This window comes from Struthio camelus, chromosome 13, assembly GCF_040807025.1.
Source record: "Struthio camelus isolate bStrCam1 chromosome 13, bStrCam1.hap1, whole genome shotgun sequence".
In the NCBI taxonomy this organism is placed as follows: Eukaryota; Metazoa; Chordata; class Aves; order Struthioniformes; family Struthionidae; genus Struthio; species Struthio camelus.
The window spans coordinates 14967344-14989410 of record NC_090954.1 but is presented as its reverse complement, the minus strand read 5'-3'; the positions used below and the strand labels follow the sequence as shown (position 1 = coordinate 14989410).

At 40.8% G+C, this 22067-nt stretch overlaps 1 protein-coding gene across 2 annotated transcripts in view; it reads left to right on the top strand.

The window, feature by feature from the left end:
• The first annotated feature begins 399 nt into the window (after nucleotides 1–399).
• The window catches only part of GABRB2 (gamma-aminobutyric acid type A receptor subunit beta2), a 179180-nt gene continuing 157512 nt past the window's right edge, over nucleotides 400–22067 (top strand). The window contains exons 1-4 of one of the 2 annotated variants that reach the window (XM_068959609.1): nucleotides 400–790; nucleotides 1527–1759; nucleotides 1876–1967; nucleotides 2896–2963. In XM_068959609.1, coding sequence (XP_068815710.1) covers nucleotides 1683–1759; nucleotides 1876–1967; nucleotides 2896–2963 — 237 coding nt within the window. In that variant the 5' untranslated portion in view covers nucleotides 400–790; nucleotides 1527–1682. The remainder of the gene's footprint in view (nucleotides 791–1526; nucleotides 1760–1875; nucleotides 1968–2895; nucleotides 2964–22067) is intronic. The other variant, XM_068959610.1, reaches the window with a different exon arrangement.

The following is a 22067-nucleotide window of genomic DNA, read 5'->3' as shown; positions in this document are numbered from 1 at the left end:
CCCCGCTTCCCCCCCCCCCCCCCGTGAGGCTGACCGCCGCCCCCGTCCCCCCGGCCGGGGCACTGCCGCCGCCTGCCCCCGGGCGAGCGCACCGCCGCTGCTGCGCCCGCGGCTTCTGCTCCGGCGGCCGGAGCGCGTCCGTGGGTGCGCGGCGCAGCGCAAGGCAAGGCAATGCAATGCATACCCGGGGGTATTCCCCCTCCCCAAGTCGTGAGGGCCGGCTAGCTCCGTTCTCCGCGAAATAAGCGCCCCCGGGGTGCCGGAGCGGCGCGGGTCAGCCCCCCAGCCCTGCGGGGCTAAACCGTGCTGGGGCAGAGGGGCTTGCCAGTCCTCCCTGCCGGCAGCGCGCTCGCCCTTGTTCCCCCCCCCCCCCCGCAGCGAGTTAAATATTTCTTTTGTTAATTGAGGAATCCAAGTGTTTCTAATTCCCTTCCCCGGGCAGAGCGACGTGTGCACGCCCAGATCCGCTCCCTGAAGCAGCACAGATCCGCGGGGCCGAGTGGGGATGTGGATGAGGAGGAGGTGGAGGTGTAAAAGCAGCTACGAGCGCAAGGCAGATTTGCGAGGAATAATTTAAGTCCGGTGTTTGTTTTTTGGGGGGTTATTTTTTCCCCCCTCTTCTCTCTCCCTTTTCTCTCTCTCTCCCTTTTTTTTTTTTTTTTTTTTTTGCTCAGGATTTAAATGTCACTCAGAGCATCCCCAGACCAGCTCGCTGCTCGCCGCCGCTTCCTGCCGAGGCGCTGATTCGGCCGCCCGCTGCGCGGGAGCAGCTCGCCGTTTCCCCGCGGAGGTAAGTAGGCGCGGAGCGGAGCCGCGCCGGGCTGGCTGGGCACGGCGAGCCTGCCTTCTTCTCGGGCTGCTCTTTCCCCTTCCCCTTCCCCTGGCCAGGCTTGGATCCACCTGAGGCACCCGCAGCCTGGGGTTAAGGCGCGGTTGATGCCCGCGGGGTCTCCGCGCCTGGACGAGCCGCGACCCCCTCCCTCCCTCTGCCCTGCAACAGCTCCTGCCGCCGGAGTAACGCACGAAACAGCCTAATCCCTTTTACAAGAAACTATTCGTCATCATTTCATTTTTTTTTTCTTTCCTCTGTGAGAAGTGCTGGCGGCGCCCACCTCCCCTCCCTCCCCCCTCCCTCCCCCCGCCTGCCCGCCCGCCCCCGGTGCGCGCTCCGGCTCCCTTTCGCTGCTTCTCACCGCAGCTGAGACGGTTCTTTCCAGGGACCAAAAAGTTAAGCTGCCCCCTCCTCCCCCCCGCCCCCGGGACTATATGTACGCCTTGCATTCCCGTTTTTAACCTTTCCCCCCACCCTGTGTCTAATCCCACTCTGTCCATCTTCCCCCCCCCCCCCCCTTTAAACTAGGTTGCAAAGCTGCTGTGCCCTGCAACTCCTCAAACTTCCCTGGTTGCTGTGGTTTATATTCAATACTAACCAAAAGGACAACAAAAATAAACTCGATCCTCCGGTGGATGTTTTTTTTTTAATAATGTATTTCCTTCTTCCCCTTTAATTTTTTTTTTTTGGCAAGGAAATTTGCTCCATCTCCAGCAGCAACCACTGCTCCTTTTGATGTTGTGGTACGCCGTGCGCATGCGCTCCACATTAGAATTACTGCACTGGCCAGAATAAGTTGGATCTCTTCTTCTCTTCACTGAAACCCTAAATCATATCAAAAGCCAAAGGGATGTTGAGAGTCCGGAAAAAGGGTTACTTTGGGATTTGGTCATTCCCTTTAATAATAGCAGTGGTGTGTGCACAGAGGTAAGTGATGGAGGTCTCTCTTTCGCTTCACTTTGAATCGCACTGCATGTTACTGCGAACAGGAACGTACAGCTTGGGTCTGAGAAATAAGAAATCTGTATTCTTTTTTTCTTTAGTGTCAATGACCCTAGCAATATGTCACTGGTGAAAGAGACCGTGGATAGACTGCTGAAGGGCTATGACATTCGCCTGAGGCCAGATTTTGGAGGTAATTTGACTGCTTTTGAATAAGAGGTATTACATATCCAGGCTGTGTACCTTCGGTGTGTGGTTTTTAAACGTGTTACGGGTGCTGTTGCTTTGGGGTGTGTGTGTTGCCATTTTCTCAAGCTGATCCAAAGTTAAGGCAATTGTTACTCAATTTTCTTAGTACAGGGCGCTCTTAATGTGATCATTTAAACCTTTTGCATGTTTGTAATCGGTCCCTCATCGTGTGTGTTGATGATGATTTATTAACCTGTAATTAAACCCTTGTTTAACTGGCTTTATCGAGATCCAGATCTCTTAAGTTTACCCATCGTTTGCTCCTCAGCCTAATGTGCCTGTGATCAGTTAGTATTTTTGAGTACAAGATGTGCTGTTAACTGATACAGAAATGTCATTTAACCCATGGTGTATTCCTACTTTAAACTAGTTTATTTATTTATTTTGGACGTGCTCATTGTACCCCCCCCCCTTTCGCCGGCGGATGGTGGGAGCTGCTGGTGGGAGCCCTGCGGCTGCCGCCGGGGCTGGGGGCGGCGAGCCGGGGCCGGGCGGGCACCCCCGCGCCCGGCTCCGCGGAGCCCGGTCACGCCGTGGGCATCTGTGGCCGGTGCGTGGACGGCCCCCGCTGCTAACACGTGTGTGCGCGTTATATAAAATTTGGCTACAGCTGACGGGGGGCGCAAAGGGGGAATCCAGTGCAAACGGATGTTTCCCCGTGGATGAAACGAGAGCCTGGTTTCGCTTTCTTTTGCGGGGCGGGGAGGGCACTTATTATTTTCCTTCTGATTTTCTTTTTTTTCCCCCCTTCTTTTCTATTATTTTTTTTAAAATCATCGCTTCGCGTCCCCGCTTTGTTAGCCCTGCTAACTCTGGTAAGAATGAGTTAAGTTCTTGGAGATCACATTGCGGACCATCTCGTTGGTTTGCAGGTCCCCCAGTGGCTGTTGGCATGAACATAGACATTGCCAGTATAGACATGGTATCGGAAGTCAATATGGTGAGTATTTCGGGTGTGGGTCTGTCTGCTTTCGGGGCCTGGGGCGGGGGGAGGGGGGGGGAGAAGGTTGCCGCGCTTCCGCCCGCCCCCGCTGGGGCGGAGCGGTGCCCGCGGCCGCCGGGGTCCGGAGCACCGCGGTGGGGGGCGGGCGGGGGGGGTCGCGTCGACGCCCGCCGGGGGCAGGAAGGAGGGAGGGGAGACCGGCGGCGACCCCCGGCCGCGGCGCCGGCTCCTGCGGCAGGTGCCGCTGCGCCGCCGCCCCCGGCCGCGCCGCCAAGCCGCGAGCAACGGCGCCCCCTGCCGGCGGCGCGCGCGCACCGCACCCCGCCGCCGCCGCCGCCTGGCCGCGCTGCCGCTCCGCGGGGCGCCGCGGCTCGGCACGGCCCGGCCGCGAGGTGCGCGGCGAGGGGCCGCGGGGAGCGGGCTGCTCGCCGGCTTCTCCTCCTCTGGTCCCTTGGGAAACGGGGCTGAGTTTTTGCTCGCTAACCTCTTTTTATGCCTTTTCTTGAATTGATTTCCACCCCCCCCTCCGCTTAAAAAAAAAAGAAAAAAGAAAAAAGCTTACCGTTTTGTCTTAGCAGTACGCTTCCCATAAAAAGCAAACGAGCAGTTTTCGCTTCTGTGTGGAACCGAAGCTTGTCAAATTTTTTGTAGGCTGACGCTAAGTTCGTTGTCAGGACTGAGCCAAAGAGTTTATGGGGTTAATCTCCCCTAATGTTACTCTCTCTTATCTAAGCGTTTTGAACCATGATTGCTCAAATGCTGAAGTTGTTCATAGGGTAATGATACCTTTTGCATTTTGCTCTTGTTCTCTGTGAAGCTAATGAAGTGTGGGGGAAATAGGTGAAGTCTCAAACTAGCTCTTTAGAAGAAGCTGTTTGTGGGTTACACTAAAGTTTTTTTTTTTTGCAGTTGCTTCTATTACTTGGAAATGTGCAAGGTCAAATTCTGAAGTTTTTATAAGAACTTGCATTTTATTTGGTTAAGGACACAGAAATTGGCTCTGTGCTATTGGACGTTTATACACAAACGACGAAAAAAATGCTGAAGCATGGTAGCAGCAAATGATACAAAATAAACGTATTTTGTGAAGTAAATACAACTAGTGATAGAAGTTTACTTCTTAAGACAAACTTTCCCTTCTTTACAAAAGAGTTGTAAAGTGACATCTTTTGAAATGGGATTTCAGGCATTTTGCTGTTGTTGTAATCATCACTTTGAAAATATTATTTCAAAAGTTCTGTTTTATGTTAATATTCTATCTAATGTGCTTCTACTACTAAAATATTTTGTTAAACGCCTTAGTGGCATGTTTGAGGAAGTACTTCTCAAGTGCGTTGCACTATCAGTATGGTATTACTGTTTAACGAATTGGCAGCCGTTTGTTTTCAAATGGATGTATTCTGTGATGTACAGCAGTTCTTCCATAATGTAATTGTAGCATAGGGCCTAATTCAAGGGTGATATTAGTGATGGTTTTATTGTGAGCTTTTCTCTGTGAGGTCTTGGTGACAGAGATCTTGATACTGATCTTTTTTCCAGATACTAGGAAAACTCTGAATGACTTCATCCTGAGCAACATAGTTGTGAAATAATTCTAAACGGCTAAAAGGGCTTCTAGACTTTGTTTACATTAAACTTGAAATTTAGGATCTGTTACTGTTTGGTATTCTCCCTCCAGGATCTTTGCATGCAAAGAAACAAAACTGCTAAGTACTTTAAACTGCTTGCTTTTCATTTAAAGTAGTCTGTGTAGGAGATGTGGACATATAGATTGGTTTCCTAAGCAGCCATGAACAATGTGGGAAGGATGAGGGTTTTCTTGGTGGAGCTGTGATCTGTTAGGTTGGTGTTACATCCTCACATCTCTTCAAAACTGGAAGTTAGTACCAAATCTTTTCTTCTCCTGATTAAAGAAGTAGGAATCCGTTTAAATGATTTCCAGAAACTTGGTCTCCAATTAAAGGTGATAGTGTATCAGAATATTGTGATCAGACACCCATAGACTGGCTAGAAAACTGAGAATTACTTTTTGTATTGTGATGTCAGTTTGTTATGTTTCTGTAACAAAATGTTTGACCTTTGTGAGAAAAGTCTTTTCAGACTATCTGTAAAACTGCAAGGGGAGTTGATATATAGTCAGTTTTGTCACACACATTTTCCTAAAGCATTTGAGCTCTGGGCTTAACTAATTGGAAGATGATACCCATTTCTTAAAACCACACATTTACTTTTCCAAATTTTTTTTCATCGTACAGTTTCAGGAGAGATTCCAAGCAAAGGTTATTTTCTTAATCTGTTTAACTACAAAATATGGCATGTAACAGTTCATTTTACAATGATCCGTGCGTCATAACAAGTACTAATATATCCTGATAGGCCTGCAATAAATGAGACGCACACCACCACAAAATAGACTACTCGGCACACAAGACCTTAACTTGTTCCTTGCAAAGCCACCAGAATTTTTGGCCTTGACTTTGACAGAAGCCAGGAGCAACACCATTGGATTCTAGCTGTAGATTTTAGATGAGAAACCTTCTGAGATAATGAGAGATACTGAAAGAATCATTCTGATTCATTGGCCTGTTTTCTGAGCTACGGACTTGTTGCTTTTGCTGTAGTCATGGCAAACCCCACTGACTTGAGATAAGGAGAGCTCATTGCCTCAGGTGTTGTATTCACGTTAATGGGATCAAGCTTTTGGCTTGGGAGGGAGACTAAACAGTCATAGTTACTTAGCTCAAGATCGTTTCTGTTAGTTCCAGTATGAACTTACTTCAAAAGTATCATCCTTTCCTGCCCTGGCCTGACGCATTCCATCTCCCCATATCTGCTCGTGCCCTTGCGCAGGCAGAAGGTTTCTCTTCAGTGTCGTGAAGTAAATTATAAACCTTTGCTGAAGGTTTATTCTTCTTTGTTGAAGAATTTAGAGCCGCTGCTATAGAAATTGCATGTACTTTTAGGGTGTTCAAGGATATTATTGCTTGCTGACTTTGAATTCTTAGAGGTGATGAATGCCTCCCATCATAACCAGTTCACAGTGTAACAGGCTTTACAGCTGCCCTCCAAATAATGCTTCTTAAACAAACAGCTTATAGTTTCAACTGTGTGTACATTTTAAACCTTTCTTAGTCAGAAACTTGAGCTAAGATATCTCTTATTTTTCAAAAACGGCTTCTAAATACTGAATGGTATTTGTGAACATAATTCTTTTCAGCTATGGGAAATGCAGTTGAACACACGTGAGAAAAATGAGACCTGCAGGCATATTTGATTGTTAATAGGCATTATGGTTATTTTTACTAAATTTTTGTGTTTTGTAAAGAATATAAATTGGGTAATGATTTTTATGTAGCGCAATAAAGATTATGGTTAACTCCACTGACCACCTTGGATCAGGCCCTGCATTGTTACTGTTACTTTGAACTAGTTATACTGTAGTTTCTCTTAAGGGTTTTCTTATTTGGGTGACAACTGAAAACAAATGTGAAAGCTACTTAAACTAAAATGACTTTCCTGTGATAATGAATTGATCTTAGACAAGATTAACTGAATTGCAGTGAGTTTAATGCAATGTTCTCAAGAGTTTCCAGGTGTTTGTTGCTGTACTTGAACTTTTTTCTTGTCTTCCTTTTCCTTCATGCTAATCAGACTTACTGTAAGAATAATATCTCCAGAGGGCTTAACAGTCTATTTAAATAACCAGTGCTGGCTGGGATGTCACATTTCCACATCTTCATCTCCTTGGTTAATTATTGGAGCACACCCCTTGACAACACAGCTACTAAGATTGTTCTTCGCTCTTTCTCCTGCTCCTGCCTAACAGTTCCCTCATAAACTGGTAAAAAATTGCCAGAGGTTTGTTAAGATGTGCAGGCATAACCTTTCTTCCCTAGACATCGCTGAGGATCTTCTACAACAGATTCTGTATTTGGTCCATCCAGGCAACACGTGAAGCTCTGTACATTGGTCATGTGGTGGTTTTCACAATCTGTGCTTATTCTATATTAAATAGGTCAACTTTTTTTTTTTCTTGATTTGTGGTTATTTTGGGATTCTAGTACAGGATGTCTTGCAAAGAGAGAGAAGAATGTTCCATGGATATATTTTTACCTAGGAAGTGCATATATTTTTAGGTAATGGGTTGTATATTTAATTAAATGTAACTATTAATTCATACTGTGGATCATTGGGGGTCTGTGGAGAGGAATCTGAACAGTTTAATTGACTTAAAATATTTCCTTGCATACCATTGCTCAGATTTTGGCGCGTGGATTTAGTATGCATGCGTGGAGTTAAATAGATACAATAGACTGGTTTGTCTTAGTGGGAGCCATTAAGGTTGATTGACTGTGTAATCCTACCATTGAGTGGGAGTTGCCGAAACAAAGGAGCTGTTATCATCTGTCAGGGTAAGGTTTACTTATTAGCGTGTGCCAAGTTTTATACAGCAGACCCTAATGACTTCAGAGCTATAAAAAATAGTTTTTAAATACCCTATTTCAAGTTTTATATTCAGGATATCCCAAAGTTGCATAAAATACTAAGCAAAATACCCATAGATCGGAATATCCTCCGTCCAGAAAAATACAGTTGGAGCTGTACTCTGCTGATGGACCTCTGGCTTTCAGTTCCCTTTGATAACAGAGAGCCACTACTGGCTTTCTTAAAGTCTCTCATGCTTCCCTGAAGTGTTTTCAGTAGGGGGCATTAGCAAAGTGCAACATACACAGGTTTAGACTATGAAAACAGCAGGAGTTGTGTTGTTATCTCTCAAGTAGCAGCAATTCTCTTTGGTGTGGAAAGGGGAGACATGGCTTGTGACATAACGAGCAATGGGGGTTAAGTGCTAAGGAAATGGAGTGGAGCTGTTCCAAACGAGAAGATTCAAGGTAAGACATAGATAAAGTCCTGGGTAAAGAGAAAAGAAGAAAAACAGTGAAAGAAAATAGATAGTAGAACATGGAAAAGACTGTCCTGTGTTGACTGATACAGAAAGAGGTGGAGAAAGTGCTTCCTGCTAGCAATATCTTCTGTTGTTGATCCATTCTAGTTGTACATGGTGTTGCATATGATCTGTAGCGAGAATAAAGGAGAGGACAGGGCTGGAAATACATTTTGCCAGGCCTATTACATGAATTGAAAGAAAGATTGGAAAGGCACTGCTTCCCTGATCCTAAAACACTTCCAGCTGCTAGCCTCTTACGTGTTTATTATCTTCCCTATGTCATAGATGTACATGCTTCTCCACACAGGGATGCATTTCTCAGCAGACAGTTTGCGTTTGGCTTTTCCCAAATTATCATGCTTGCACATCGTTGGCTCGTTGGGAAGTGACTGCAGAGACGGCTGTGAAGGCAGAGTAGGTGATGTAGGTGTTGGAAAGTGAGAACTTGCTTGTTGAAAGGTCTGCTTTACCTGCCCCTTTAATTATTGTCTGAGGTAACATCACAAGACGTTTATTTTCTAACCGGAGTAAGATATATTAGTATGGATTTTAGCTTAATGTCTGTTGTGCTACGTGGCTCTAATTCATGCAATTTCTTTTCTCACTTTTAAGATATGTTAAAAGGAGCTCCCACATTGTAGTAAAATGTTTGTCCTTGAGGACCAAAGTGAGTATTGCCCTTGGTGTTCTATGTATAGATTAAGTGCTTTATGCTAGTTTTGCTAAAATACACATAACCACAGTATGAAATGATTTTGTCAGAACATATACATGTGAATGCAGTGAGTCTGGAACTACTTTTATAAGCTAATTAGAAGCAATTGTATTATAAATACTAGCAATAGGCATTATATATATTTTGATGAATACCTGGAAATATATTTAAATAAGGAATTAAAAAAGGGAGTTAGAGGCATTCTTCCCACAAAACATTCACATTATATGTCCTTGCTTCTGCTTATAGCTGCCCACTGTAAATGTTGACGCCTGGGTTTCTTATGCTTGGGGAATTCTCCTTGTGCTGGTACTGTTTTGTGTGTGTGTTTCACCTAACTTCTTTCGAAAAAGTAGCTCCTGGGGAGCCCTCTAGAGTGTTATGGGAATGTACTTTTCTTGTGCTTTGGTATGGCGAGTTATCCTGTGCAGTCTTATGCTAAGGCACGTATCTTTATTCAACACAGATGAAAAGCAAGTTATCTATAGCTGTTGATCCTGTAGGTGTTGGGTTTTTTTTACCGTAATAATAGGTACGGCTTATTATTGCATTTATTTTTTTTTATTCTCAGAGTTGAGGACAGCAGGTGCCCAGGTACACTACTGATATTAGTGAGAGGATTTTGGCAGAGGAGTGTTTGATTGGCCATCCTAGTCTCAGTCTGGCAATGTCCTCTGTACAGTGGATAGTTGCAGCTCTAGCTTGAAGCATTGGAGCTCACTATGGATGTAGCAGTTTGACTTGCATAAAAGCAGCAATGACTGTATTCTGAGAGGTCTAGTACAAGCTTTTAGTAAGGCTATTTAGGGTTTATAGGGAATACAATTATTTTTCTTTTTTTTTTTTTTTCTTTAAGCATGACATAATTCTGTTTCCCTTTAAGGTCAATATTAATGGTTTGCTAATTGGATGTCACTTTCTGCGTGCTACAGTGTTTCTAAACTAATCAGTAGAAGAGCTGCTTGTTTCACTGGTAGTGGTGATTTTTCAAAGTTATTGCTTTGAATTTTTTTCTGCAGACCAGAGGATGGCTGTCAGTAATTTAAAGAGATTGCCTTGGAGATCATTTGTGCAACCGAATTAATAATTACTGCCTTATTGTTTTGAGTAAGCGCTGACCCATAAATATGTAAGTAATTTGGCTTCTGCCATGGAAGAAAAGATATATTGTCTTTTAGTATGTTTTATGGGCAGTGCCGCAGTGTTAAAGTATGGGAATGAACATGAAGCATACTTTGTTACCTCCTAGTACAGGGCTGGTTTATTTCCTCACCTCTCTAGTGAAGATCATATAAAATCTTTATAAATTAGCTGGGTTGTAGAATGAAAGATGAGTGTCAAATGAAAATTTTTATATCATATACTACAAACTTGTCACAAGTTTAAGTCATTCCCATGGCTGTATGCGTGCTTCCTAGTGACTCTCAACTCCGTGTGCCATGGCTCAGTCCTTGTTATTCCCCCTTTCCCCTTTTTTTTCCCCATGTCTCAGGCAGCCCTTTCCAAGGTTTATAATGCAGCCTTTAGTATTCAACCGGGTTGAAGTACTGACTTATATAGTTGGGATTCTTTTATTTTTCTGTATCTTTCTAAAAGTATTTGCCAGAGCACTCATAGGCTCATAGCGGTTAATACCATAGGCTTCTGAAAGTGCTTGTATGAATTAGCTGAGCAGGATTTGGCCCCTTCATTTAAAAAGGTGCTCTTCCATAGGGTAATCTTTTGAAATTCCTCTTTTAAGTAATTAAAGATAACTCTAAATAAAGACTAATAAGATGCTAAGAGCTTTAGAAATAGTCCCTGTCTTTGAGATACTAATATTGAAAAATTTGGTACTACAGATGCACGCAGATCTGTAATTTAAAAGTAAATAAATATGCATAATTATGTTAAAATTGTAGGCATGCTGTGGGTTGACAGATAAACAGGACAGAAACAGCCTTTGTGTTTTATTGTAATTACTCTCAATATGCTTCTATGAGGATTGCCACCCTCCTTATGTTTCTCAACCATAATGCTATCTAAGAGAGACACATAATGGCTAGTATAGCGCAAGCCTTCAGAAATACTGATATAGTGGGTATGTTTTCGGTTGTAGCCTTATCTGTCTGAAGGCCAGGTGTGAAGTAAGGGTGCCCTCATTTTATAAGCTTTGTCTACAGAAATCTTCGTATACAAATTGTCTGGCTAAGAATTTTCAAATTAGCTAATCGATGAAAAGACTCTCCCGGACTTGGAATCACCTCTATTGCATGTGGTTTTTTTGGATGAGCTTTGCAATCAAGTTTGTAAAGATGTGTCAGTCAAAACTATACAAATAAAATGACATTTGACCTCCAGGAGGCTGGCATGTGTGCATCTGAAGGGGGAGCGTATAGATCGTATTTGATGAAGGTTATCACAGTCCAGGCCAAGTATATTGAGTACGAGTTCTTCCCATGTTCCCAGAACTAAAAGAAAAAAGGGACTGTATTATTTCTGTTTTTTGCATGTCCTAAAAATGTTTACTCTGTAAATGCTGACAGAAGGATTCATTTGTTAGGTGCAAAGCAGTAAGAATGTAGCTACGTCGGGGGGGAACTACCACTTAATGTGAGAAGTGTTTTTTAATTTCAAGTGTGCACTAGTGTATAAGATATAACATTTCGGTGGTTTGCCTACAGGAAGAGTGAGTGGAATAACTCTGGATGTGTTGCAGTTGTGCTGAAAGACAAATTCAGTTTTACATATTTCGAACCAGAAGAAGAAAAAGATCACAAAAAGCTTGGCCTTGAACAAGGGTAGTAGAGAACCGAAGAAAGAGATCTTCGTGTCATGAATTAACCTGTGAGAGACTGCCGGCGTGCCCTTTATCTTCTCCTCTGATGTTGGAAAGGTTTTTGATTGACGCTAGCCATGACTCGCTGTTGTGTTGGGCATGACTTGAGCGCATGAGCTTTACCTAGCCTTTCAGGAGATTCAAATATTGTGAAACTATCTGAATCCGCTTACGTAGGAGCAAGGCACCTGCTCCCCTAGACCAGCTGCATCCTGGGTAGGACTGCAGTACAGATCTTCAGGAATTAGGAGACTAATAGTCAGACTGGCAGAAACTCATGTAACCTTTTCCAGAGGTGAGTCGGCACAGGCAAGGGTTGCCTTGAAAAGTTGTTCAGGACTTACAGGCACAAAGGTTTTTTTACATGCTCTAAATATCTTTTTTTGATATGAGCCATGGAGAAAAAGGGGTCAGAAAACATAGAATTAGGCAAAGGCCGTTCTAAATCCCCTTGAGATGAGAAAAAGGTTTTCCAGAAAAATTCCCATTATTTTCAAGGGACTGAAGGTGTTTTTTTTCAGTGAGAACTCTCTTGTTAAACCTATTTAGTGATGATATATCTAAATAAGGTATCGAATTCTTGTGAAAACCTATTCACCGCTCTGGGTGCAGAGCCCTTTTTAAAATATGGCCCTATTTTCTGTTGTGTAGCAATCTTTTATGGACGTTTGAGGGTTTTTTGTTTTTTGCTTTTAAACGCTTAGGACACAGACCTATTCTGCTCAACTGAGTAAAATTAATGCTCAAGCTTATTTAAGTTCTCATTTAGCCAAATTAGTGAAATAACTTGAATTCATTATTGTCCATAAGGGTAAATATATGTTGTCATTTGCATAACTGTTATTACTTGGTAATCCAGAAGTCTTTATGGTCCATTATGTAAATTTGTATGATGTTCCCTTTATAAAGGGGATTTTTGCATTCATAAACCCAGCAGCTCCAAAGGAGTTGTAGAGCGCTGGAAATTTGTTTCCCTGTCGAGGACTGTTGACTCAGTAGTCCCTTTTGGCTCCCGTGGGGCTTTCAGAGTTACCGTGTTAAACAGTGTTTGGTAAGATATGCAATGGAGGAGTCATGAAATTTAAGTAAAACAGAATTAGTTTGCAGGTCCAGTAGACTGAGTTTCAAAATTAAATGATTTAGGAATTTCATTATTCCTTATTATGAAATGATTTTTTTGTTCTTTAGAGAACATACAGTAAAGAGGAAAATATGGTTAAACAAATATGTACGTCACTTAAAAATGAAAAGCAGCATTTTGTAACAAATTGCATCCTTGTTCCATTAATCATGTGAGCCCAGAAATGACCAAAGAAACCTTTTAATCAGTCTGAAATCTTCCTCAGATTCATTTGAATGCTCGGTCCATTATCCTATCCTGTTGCACTCTTTCACTGTTCAACGTTTTGTGAGACGCTTTTAGGAATTCCATCCCTAATAGAATTAGAGATGTCATGTTCATGTTTTGTAGCATATATGTTCTTAGGTGGCTCGGGATAAAATGCTTAAACTTATTTCGATAGAAAAATGACTATAAAATTACTTTCTTCTTTTCATTTTGAAAAAAGCCTTTTCAAAGGTGTAGGAAAGTTTACTGAGTTAAGCATAGCTGAGACCTTTCATATCACGTTTCAGTCAAAAATATATTATAGCCGATATACTAGTCCCTGAAAACAGGTTTGTAATGGAAATGCCAAGAGACCTTTACCTATAATAATTCTTGTTAGTGTAAATGGCTAGAAAAGAATAGAGTTTTCTTTGCTCTGCTCTGCTGTTATGTGACACAAGTGACCACTTACAGGAAAATCTATAATAATTCTAGTTAACTGACTGCATTCAAAATTGCAGTTAAAAGTATCCACCTCTATGCATGGGGTCTGCAGAATGCTTATGTGAGCTTGTGTCTCACGTAAGACTTGTTTTGAAGTCTTAAAATACTGTGTGAATCTGATGCTGATTTTTCCACTGAGGCTATTTTTGCTGTGTTTTCACAGCAGATTTGTGGGTTCTTAAATGACTTGGAATGCAATGAAAGATGGTTCCTAACGTTTCTCAGACATTAAGTGTGAATCTGGACAGGTTAGTAGCCTCCAAAATTGTTATTGTCTGATAAGCGCTCTTTGAAGTGGATGTACTCTGTAGTTATTATTGGCCAAAAAGAAATCCCAGAAAGCCGTAACACCTTGCCGGCAGCTTTGGTTGAAGGATATTTAAAAGCTGAAGAGTCTAATCATAGGAAGAGCGCCCTTTTCTCACTTCTAGACTTGATTCTTTAATGTGCCATAATTAAGTGTATTAGTGAGGCAGCACTGGGAGGCCTGTGTGGTTCTTACCAATGCTGAACTTGACATCTTCCATTTATCAGTAGGCCAATTTACATCTATGTCTTTCTGGCATCTTTTGTGACTTTGAGTAAATGAATAAAAATGAACCTTTTTATTGTGAATCGTATCATCATCTTAGGTAGGGTAGATGCTAATGAAAAGACTTAAGTATAGAATTTAATTTTGATTAACTTCTTAATTGGGTTGACTTTTTGAGAACAGAATGATGTATGAACACTTGATGTGTCACTTGACATTTTAGAGATAGGCATCTATGTTACGGTAATATGCTGACTGGATAACAGTTTTGTAATAGTGTAAAGGCAGTAATTATTTTGAACAACTTCAGAATGAGAGATTTCAATCAAAATTGGTGGTGTTAATAAAAAAAAAAGTTTTTGATGTAATTAGTTATATGTGGAAATAATTACTTTTGTAAGGAAGTATTTCATGTTGTCTGTAACTTAAAATTTATCTTTTGAGTTTTTGAAAACAAAGGATGTGCATATGCATTTTTTTCACTAAGTAATTTATACCAAAGAAAACTTTCAAGCTGAGAATGTATTTCTGGGGCAGGTAAAACTATAGCTCACTTTTCTTATAATTTAAAATAGTTTGCATTTATTCCTTTCAGTATACATTAACAATTTGTAGTGGAAAAACAGCCGAATTTTTTTTTTAACTGGGTATCGTGTTATTGTAGTCATATAATACATCGACTGCATTGATGTAATTTCGTTAGCAAAATTGTAAATATAGTTGATTCTACGCTGGGAGAAGGGGGAGGACTAGCTGACACTCGGTCCTTTTCAGCCCTGTTTTTGTCTTGTTCCATGGCGAATGTGTGAGATTCTGCACGGCTAGTGCCTCTTTGCTGGACTTGGACCTTTGTATGCAAATCTATCCCTGGATTGGATCTAAAATAGGAGAAGCCTATTTTTTTCATTCAAGTTGGAGAGAGCAGTGAGGACAGATATTCAAACCATAGCATTTGCTTGGCTTTGCACGTGAGCCTTTGCTTGAGGACTCATTCGTTTCCAATTGATGTTTTCTTGTATCTGTTCTAAAAGCTGATCTATATCAACAGCTTGCATAACTAAGCTTATTTATTATTACACCTTAGAATGCAGCTAAAATATACTTATTTTTCACTTTCATGTCTAGCCGTAGAATGGTTGCTATACTTCTATAAAAGATCTGGACCTGCTAGTGAAATGTTAGCAGAGCTCTTTCTAGCAAGAGTGTAAAGAAGATGGGGCCAGACTCTTCTCAGTAGTGCCAAGTGACAGGACAAGAGGCAGTGGGCACAGACTGAAACACAGGAAAATCCACTTGAACATGAGAAAACACTTCACTGTGAGGGTTGACTGAGCACTGGAACAGGTTGCCCAGACAGATTGTGGAGTCTTCATCCTTGGAGATGCTCAAAAGCCAACTGGATGCATTCCTGGGCAACGTGCTCTCGGTGACCCCGCTTGAGTAGCGGGCTTGGACCAGATGATCTCCAGAGGTCCCTGCCAACCCTAACTATTCTGTTATTCTATGAGCTATCATAAATAGATGACTTCATTGCAGTTAGCATTCTAAACAGAGGTTTTTTAGAATGAGGTCTTAAATGGAGAAAGAAACTGTGTTTGGGTCGCTTCAATTCTGAAATAAAGGGTGAGCCAATACTTGCAGTTATTGTCAGCATCAGTAAAAACAATGGTCAGGTAATGGGGATCTGAATATTAAATCAGTGTTTTATAGATTAATGCACTATTAATACGAAAGTTAATACTATTTCATAGCTTTGATAAGTAAGAGAGACTTGGCTCGCTCAAGCTTGAAGTCAGCCTGTTTTCAACAAATTGAAAAATAGTCCTCTATATCTCATGGACAAATCAGAAAAATATTGCTGTAGCATACAGACAGAATAGCCAAATTGAATTTGTTTGTATGGCTCATATTTTTACCTTAAATTTTGATTCTGCATTGATCTTTCTGCTTCAAGTATGTACCCCTTAAAGATAAAAACTCTATATGCTTTACCTGTTTTGAGTCAAAGGAAAAAGTGTCTTGAATAGTTAAATTGATCATAACTGTATGAAGAAAAATTCAACATCATTAGGTACTAGAGATCTAGGAATCCTTGCAAAAGAAAATATCCTTGGAGAAGATACTCTCTCTTTCCTTGGCAACATATCTGGAAGCTTGCTGGTTCAGGAGACAGCAGTGGTCTGACTGTGTGTAGGTACAAGGGTGTAACTACTGGTCCCTTTCTTGCTCTGTCCTAAGAACGGGCTCATCCTGCAGGGCCTGCCCCGAACGAGCAGATCTTTTGGAATCCCTGCGCGGAGGGTTTTCTAAACCCTCCTAAGCGCAGTTTGAAGAAAGTGATAACCTGATCTTCTGCACTACCTGGTAATAGTAACTGTCTTTTTTCTCCATCGTTTGTGTACTTGCTAAGGTAAGGAATGCTATTTTAAACTTGAGCGTAAGTGACAATAGCCATACAACTATATCAGGAACGTAATTCTTCGTGTAGACCTATAGTGAGATTGCATTTCTTTAGTTGCTGTGTTTTGTTTATTTAGGCCTAGTTACGGAGGAAAGCAGGTGAGTGAAATTTGGTTTGAGAAGATAGAAAGGTAGAATGTTGAGAAAAGAGGAACTGAGGGAATAACAACATATAGAAGTTGATCTAATGCCATAGTATAGCAGCATGGCATTTTATGTCAGTTTATGAAAATAGACTTTTTTTTTTACGTTTCTGTTATTTCTGATGTTTAGGCACCCTGGCTCTGCCTAAGTGTGTATGTGTTTTTGGTTTTGTTTTGTTTTTGTGTTGATTTTTTTAAGTGATGCCAGCAGTTGAGTGCAGTAGGGTATTTACATTTAGTATATGATTTAATTTAGTCATGGTGTTGTATGCGGTTATATCGTAATGTATTGCAGGAAATTATTTTGCACAACAATTTACATAAACTGGCAAGCCAATCATAAAACTTGATGTTCGGAGAGGCTGTGAAAACTCTTAGTATTTCATTATGATGCTGATAACTTCACGTGGATCATTTTTAACACTGTGTAAACGGTTTGAATCATCTGTCTCCATTTTTAATTGACTACTGTCATCTTTGAGACTAATGAAACTTCAGGAGCGATGATTGATGGGCAGCATAAAACATATATGGTTGCATGGAGCAGTGACAGAGGACGACTGATTGCATTTTTGGTGTCCTAAATTGAATTTTAAAAGGCACTTAGCCACTTTTTTGTTGCTTTTGTCAAAGCAAAAGCCATTTTAAATGTAAGGCAGCAACCCGTTGAAATTGAGCAAAGTAAAATAACCTCCTAAGGCTACAATTTTTTTTTTTTAAAGCATTTTGTGAGCATGCTAAGTATAATTAATTTTTTTATTTCTTTTTTTTTTCTGGAGAAAATATTAAATAGAAAAATCATAGTGTCTTTGATATACTCGGTAATTTTGCAATCTGAGTACTTATGTGCTACGTTATAGAGGTAATAGTGTTTGACCATCATTCTGTGTGATTCTATTAGACTGGCAGATGTGGACCAGGACTCCTCCTTTTAGGCAGTAGAGGGCCTACACTGTCCCCTGAAATGAGAGATGGGAATTTCACTCCTAAAAATGATTCTTCCATGTTCTCTCAGATTATAGCTTATTTTATTGTTAAGTGGTAAAGGTTCTTTCAGTCTGGTACCTTTCACATATACTGTGTTCAGTACATAGGGAAGACCACGTAAAATTTAGCAATTCACATACATTATAAACATCTAAACTCTAAATTTTTTTTTTTTTGAAAAAAAAGAGATGGAACTCTGGGCAAAGGGCAAATGTTATATTCTTTATTTGATCTGCTACTTTTTTATTATTTTTAATTGTGTTTTTTGCTGCTGCCTTACATTACAATTTCAGCCTTACCTGCGGTGTGTACTTGAGGTCTCTAAAACCTCAACTTCTAGCATGTGTCTGTGTTATGTTCAAGTGATTCTGATGCTTACGGGACGTGCACCATGGATGCAGTGGCTGCACAGTTACAGGCTTGCTGATTTTGCTGGAGACAATCTGTGAGAACGTTCATTTCGGAGAAACTTTTTGAAACGTGTGCTGTGGTTATTTGGAAGCATCTCTTCATGGCTTCTCATTATTACAAAATAATGAGATGACTTTCAACCTCCACGGTTGTAGTCAGTGTCGCCATGGGTTGATTCACTGCAATTGGAAATAAAAGAGTGGCTTTGTTTTTGTTTGAGTTAATATTTATATTGTATGTGTTTTTGTGGTGGAAAAAGGCTCCCTGCCTTGAAATGTGTGTTTATGTTGGTTAGTTAAATGCCTTGCTGCTGGAGTTTCTGGGACCGTGCAGTAGTCTTTTTGCAGACATGCTTTCATGGAGTTTTTGCTGGGGTTTTATGCCAATATCAGTGTAAACAATTATTTAAGATGGGTTCCAAGCGAGTGTTAAGGGTGTTATAAAACTAATCTTTTGATATGTTTTTTTTCTTATCTATTTAAGAAGCCACAGCCTGTAAAACAAGGCTGTGGTTGTGGAACAGGCAATTTAGTTTCCATGGCTGATTCGGAGTTTTACCAGCTATTGAGGACAGCAAGGGCTTTTTTGCTACTCTTGCAGCTAATGCAGTCTGTAAGTGGTGGCTTGTGTCGAGGACAGCCTCGCTTCTGGAAACTTACTCCAGCCCATCTACCTGTGTTTCAGGAGAACGTGTATTTAGACTGTCTCCTAAACTGCTGCTGATCTTCATGTTACAGTGCAATATCTTATGTATTTTATTAGGACCACCGGATTTCTAGATTTTTGAATTTCTCATACGCATTCTTCACTAATAGATTGAGAAAATATCCGATATAAAGTCTTTACTTATAGTTCCGAAACTTTATTTCAGAACAGGAAGTTGGAACATAACGTATGTGAGATGTGAGTGGAAATGAATAAAGTTACTCAGCATCCAGACAAGTTTTTGACAGACACTAGAATCTGATACCTCATTTACAATTACCTATGTACATAGTATTCCAAAGAATTTAAAATATTATATAAGCAATGACTATTTATCTGTGAGAACCTTCATTCTGAGGTGCTTAGATAGCATATAGGAACGTACAGTAACTGATGAAGCAACTGTCCACGTATCAGTGGAAGGTACTTGAACAAAACCTGCACAATGGCTTCAGAGCCCATGTCCTAAATTTATTTAGGATTGTTTATATTGGAAAAGCATACCACAGCATTAATTCAACCAACGGAATACAATCCCGGGTGAAATTGTAATATTTACAAGATGCAGTCTATGAAAATGCCTGAGACTGTAGAGAGAATGAGGTATAATCGTGGTGATTTAGCAGTTGGTAAATATGTCAGCTTATCAGACTTCTTAAAGAAAGCACATGATATGAATCAGTTTAACCCAGAAATAAAGAAACACGAGTTGTAATCACAATCCTTGAAAGTCTTTGTTAGTTTCAGTTGATCTAGATGTGTGCAAGATATTTTTAAAGTGCAAGGCTAACTTTACTTGTCAAATGTTGCCTCCTGCTTGGAAGAGAAGGAATAGGGAAGTAAATGGCTGGAATGAATTTACAAGAGAGAGATGGTTGATCTCTTTGTTTTTGGTTTTTGAAGAAACACAGGATTTAAACATGGGGAAGCAAAATGTTCTGTAAAAAATGATCGACTCGCGTGAAGCTATTGAAAAAGCATGGAAAGAGGTTTCACTGCAGGCAAAAATACATAGGCAGAAGGCTGAAGCGTCTACTGTCATGAGTGCTGTGAAAGTTCAACCAGTTTCTCTAAGGCTGACAGAAATCTTCTGATGAGTCATGTTTTATAAATGTTTTATTAAAGGTATAACAGAAATTAGTATTCTGTGGTGTGTTTCACTCAAGACATCACTGAAACTTAACACAAAAGAGAAGTGGAGGAAAAATTCGGAGGCACCACAGTTGTGTGGTTTCCATCTAGCGGGCCCGTTCTGTCCCTTTGTGGTAAAATCCTTTGTTTCTCCGTGTTTCTCCATTGGGTATTGCCAAGATGCTGCTCATACAGAAAGAAGCAATCATTGTGAAGGCATTCTGCCCTCCTGCCATGCGTGCAGCAGGATTTGGGGACTAAATTGTTCTGCTCGAAGGAGCTGTAGCAAAGAATTACTGTGAGAAGGACAGATTTCATTAACCAGATAAAAACAGTCTCTGACTGCCATAATGAGAAGTTGTGAATTGATAAGTGTTGGGTTCACTGTTTGTTAGTGCAGCAGAAGAGCCACTTAATATGGAGAATTGTTTTTCTCCATTACTCTCTGGACCTCTAGGGTGGAATTTGGGAAGTATTCTTGAATACAGCTTTCCATCTATTGCCTGCAAACTAGGATCAGAGTCTTGGTGGGGGAACCTTAAACCTAGTATCAGGACCGATCTTCACGTACATTTCTCTTTTGTGGCAAAAGCTGAGCTTACTTTATGGAAGTTGTTGATAACAAGGGTATTTCCTGTACTCTGTCTTCAAGGGTATTTCCTGTACTCTGTCTTCAAGGGTATTTCCTGTACTCTGTCTTCAAGTAAAGTCCATGCCACTAGATCTGTGAGTCTTTCACTGCTAACATTGTCCAGTGGAGTTTCCCTTTTGAGAAGGAACCTCGCTTAGGAATCCTGACGAGGGTGAGGAACAGAAAATCCCACTCAGGTGCATAAGGTCTGTGAGAAGGGGTAACAAATGGAAGGACAATACCTATTTATACAAAGGGAAAGAGAGAAGGAGTTATGACAAAGCACTGTGCATGTGTTTATGTGGTTGCAGAAGGGCAGAATAGAAGAAAGCGTTGCCTCTGAAACTTTGAACGCTGGGGTGCAGTCTGCTGCACTGGGAAGTAGAAAACCAGGGGAATGACAGAGAAAGGATGCAATTGTCTTGTTTCAGGTTTTCTATTCATTTTGGAATGAGTTCAAGTAAGTGTGAATGGTCATCTAGACAAGTGGCAAACCACAGTAGTTTAATGTAACCTTCTGTGATGGAAGGCAAAGTTAATGATGGTTTCTGTTGCTTGTACTGCGACCTGTGGCTAAGCCCTGCAATGGACAACAGCAGGGTACTCTCAGTTTCTGGGGAAGAATGGAGCGCTCTCAGTCCTGCAGTCGTATCTTGCTCACTGAACCCCAGACCCACTCGTTCTTGAGAGAGGGAGTTTTAGAAGTCGGGAAGGAGAACCACAGTAAACATAGGAAGAAATTAGTACAGGATGAATGCAACAAGTGGCTTTTAATTACATTTGCTCTGATCGTTGATACTTTGAGCTTGCAAGATGCATCAATGTATGAGGTAAAGTAAAAGGACCGTGCATATGTTTTGTAGGCTGGAAGAACTTGTTACTTCATTGCAAAGATTTTGGAGAGCATGCCAGTCTAAATGGCTGTGCAATGGGTTTGCTTGGTAAGGATGGATAAATAATACGTCGTTTTGTCATAGGAAAAACCATGTTATTACAGCAACATGAGCATTTTATTAGTAATCAATAACTAATAATAAATGCACTTTAGAATATACTACTGTTATTTGGGCTATGTAGTAGAATATATACTTCATTTTTCTCTCATCTTTTGCTTTTAAAAAAATAATTAAGTGAAAGATAAAGTCAGAAAGGTGAGTGAACATTAGAAAAGCTTTTTTTCCACATATTGATGAAAAATTGACACCTACTGCAAGATAGTATTTGGAATTAACTTTCAACAGGTAAAGTAAGAGAGGGTTGCAGTGTGCGTGTGCTGATGAACTATCAGAGTGTAACCAAAAAGTACGGTTATGTTTTTTGTGAGCATTTCTGTACTTTAGTATAGCCTTATTTTATATAGATCTTGACGATCTTTAAAGAGGAAACTGTATGGTTCCACTTTAAATACACTACTTAGCTGAAACTCATACTGTGTTAAAGCACCCTTAATACAATCATCAGTCTGCTCTTGAATTGTCAATAATAACAAATATATGCAGCATATAGATGGTTTTGAATTTGAAACATTCATTTACTTTGTAATGCTCACTGTATAACCCTGGGGTTATTTGGATTTGGCTCAAAAAAGTGTATCTGAGACTTTCTTTAATGTGAATGTGCCACTTTCTCAGTGTGCCCCTGCTTTGCATGAAGAAACATGACATTTTCTTCAAAATCTTGGCCTTTAAAAATATTTTTTCTTCTGTAATAGTCCAGTTCTAAGCTTTTTGCTCAAACAATGACAGATTTTTACATGCTACTACTGTCTTTCACTCTAGAACAGTAAGCC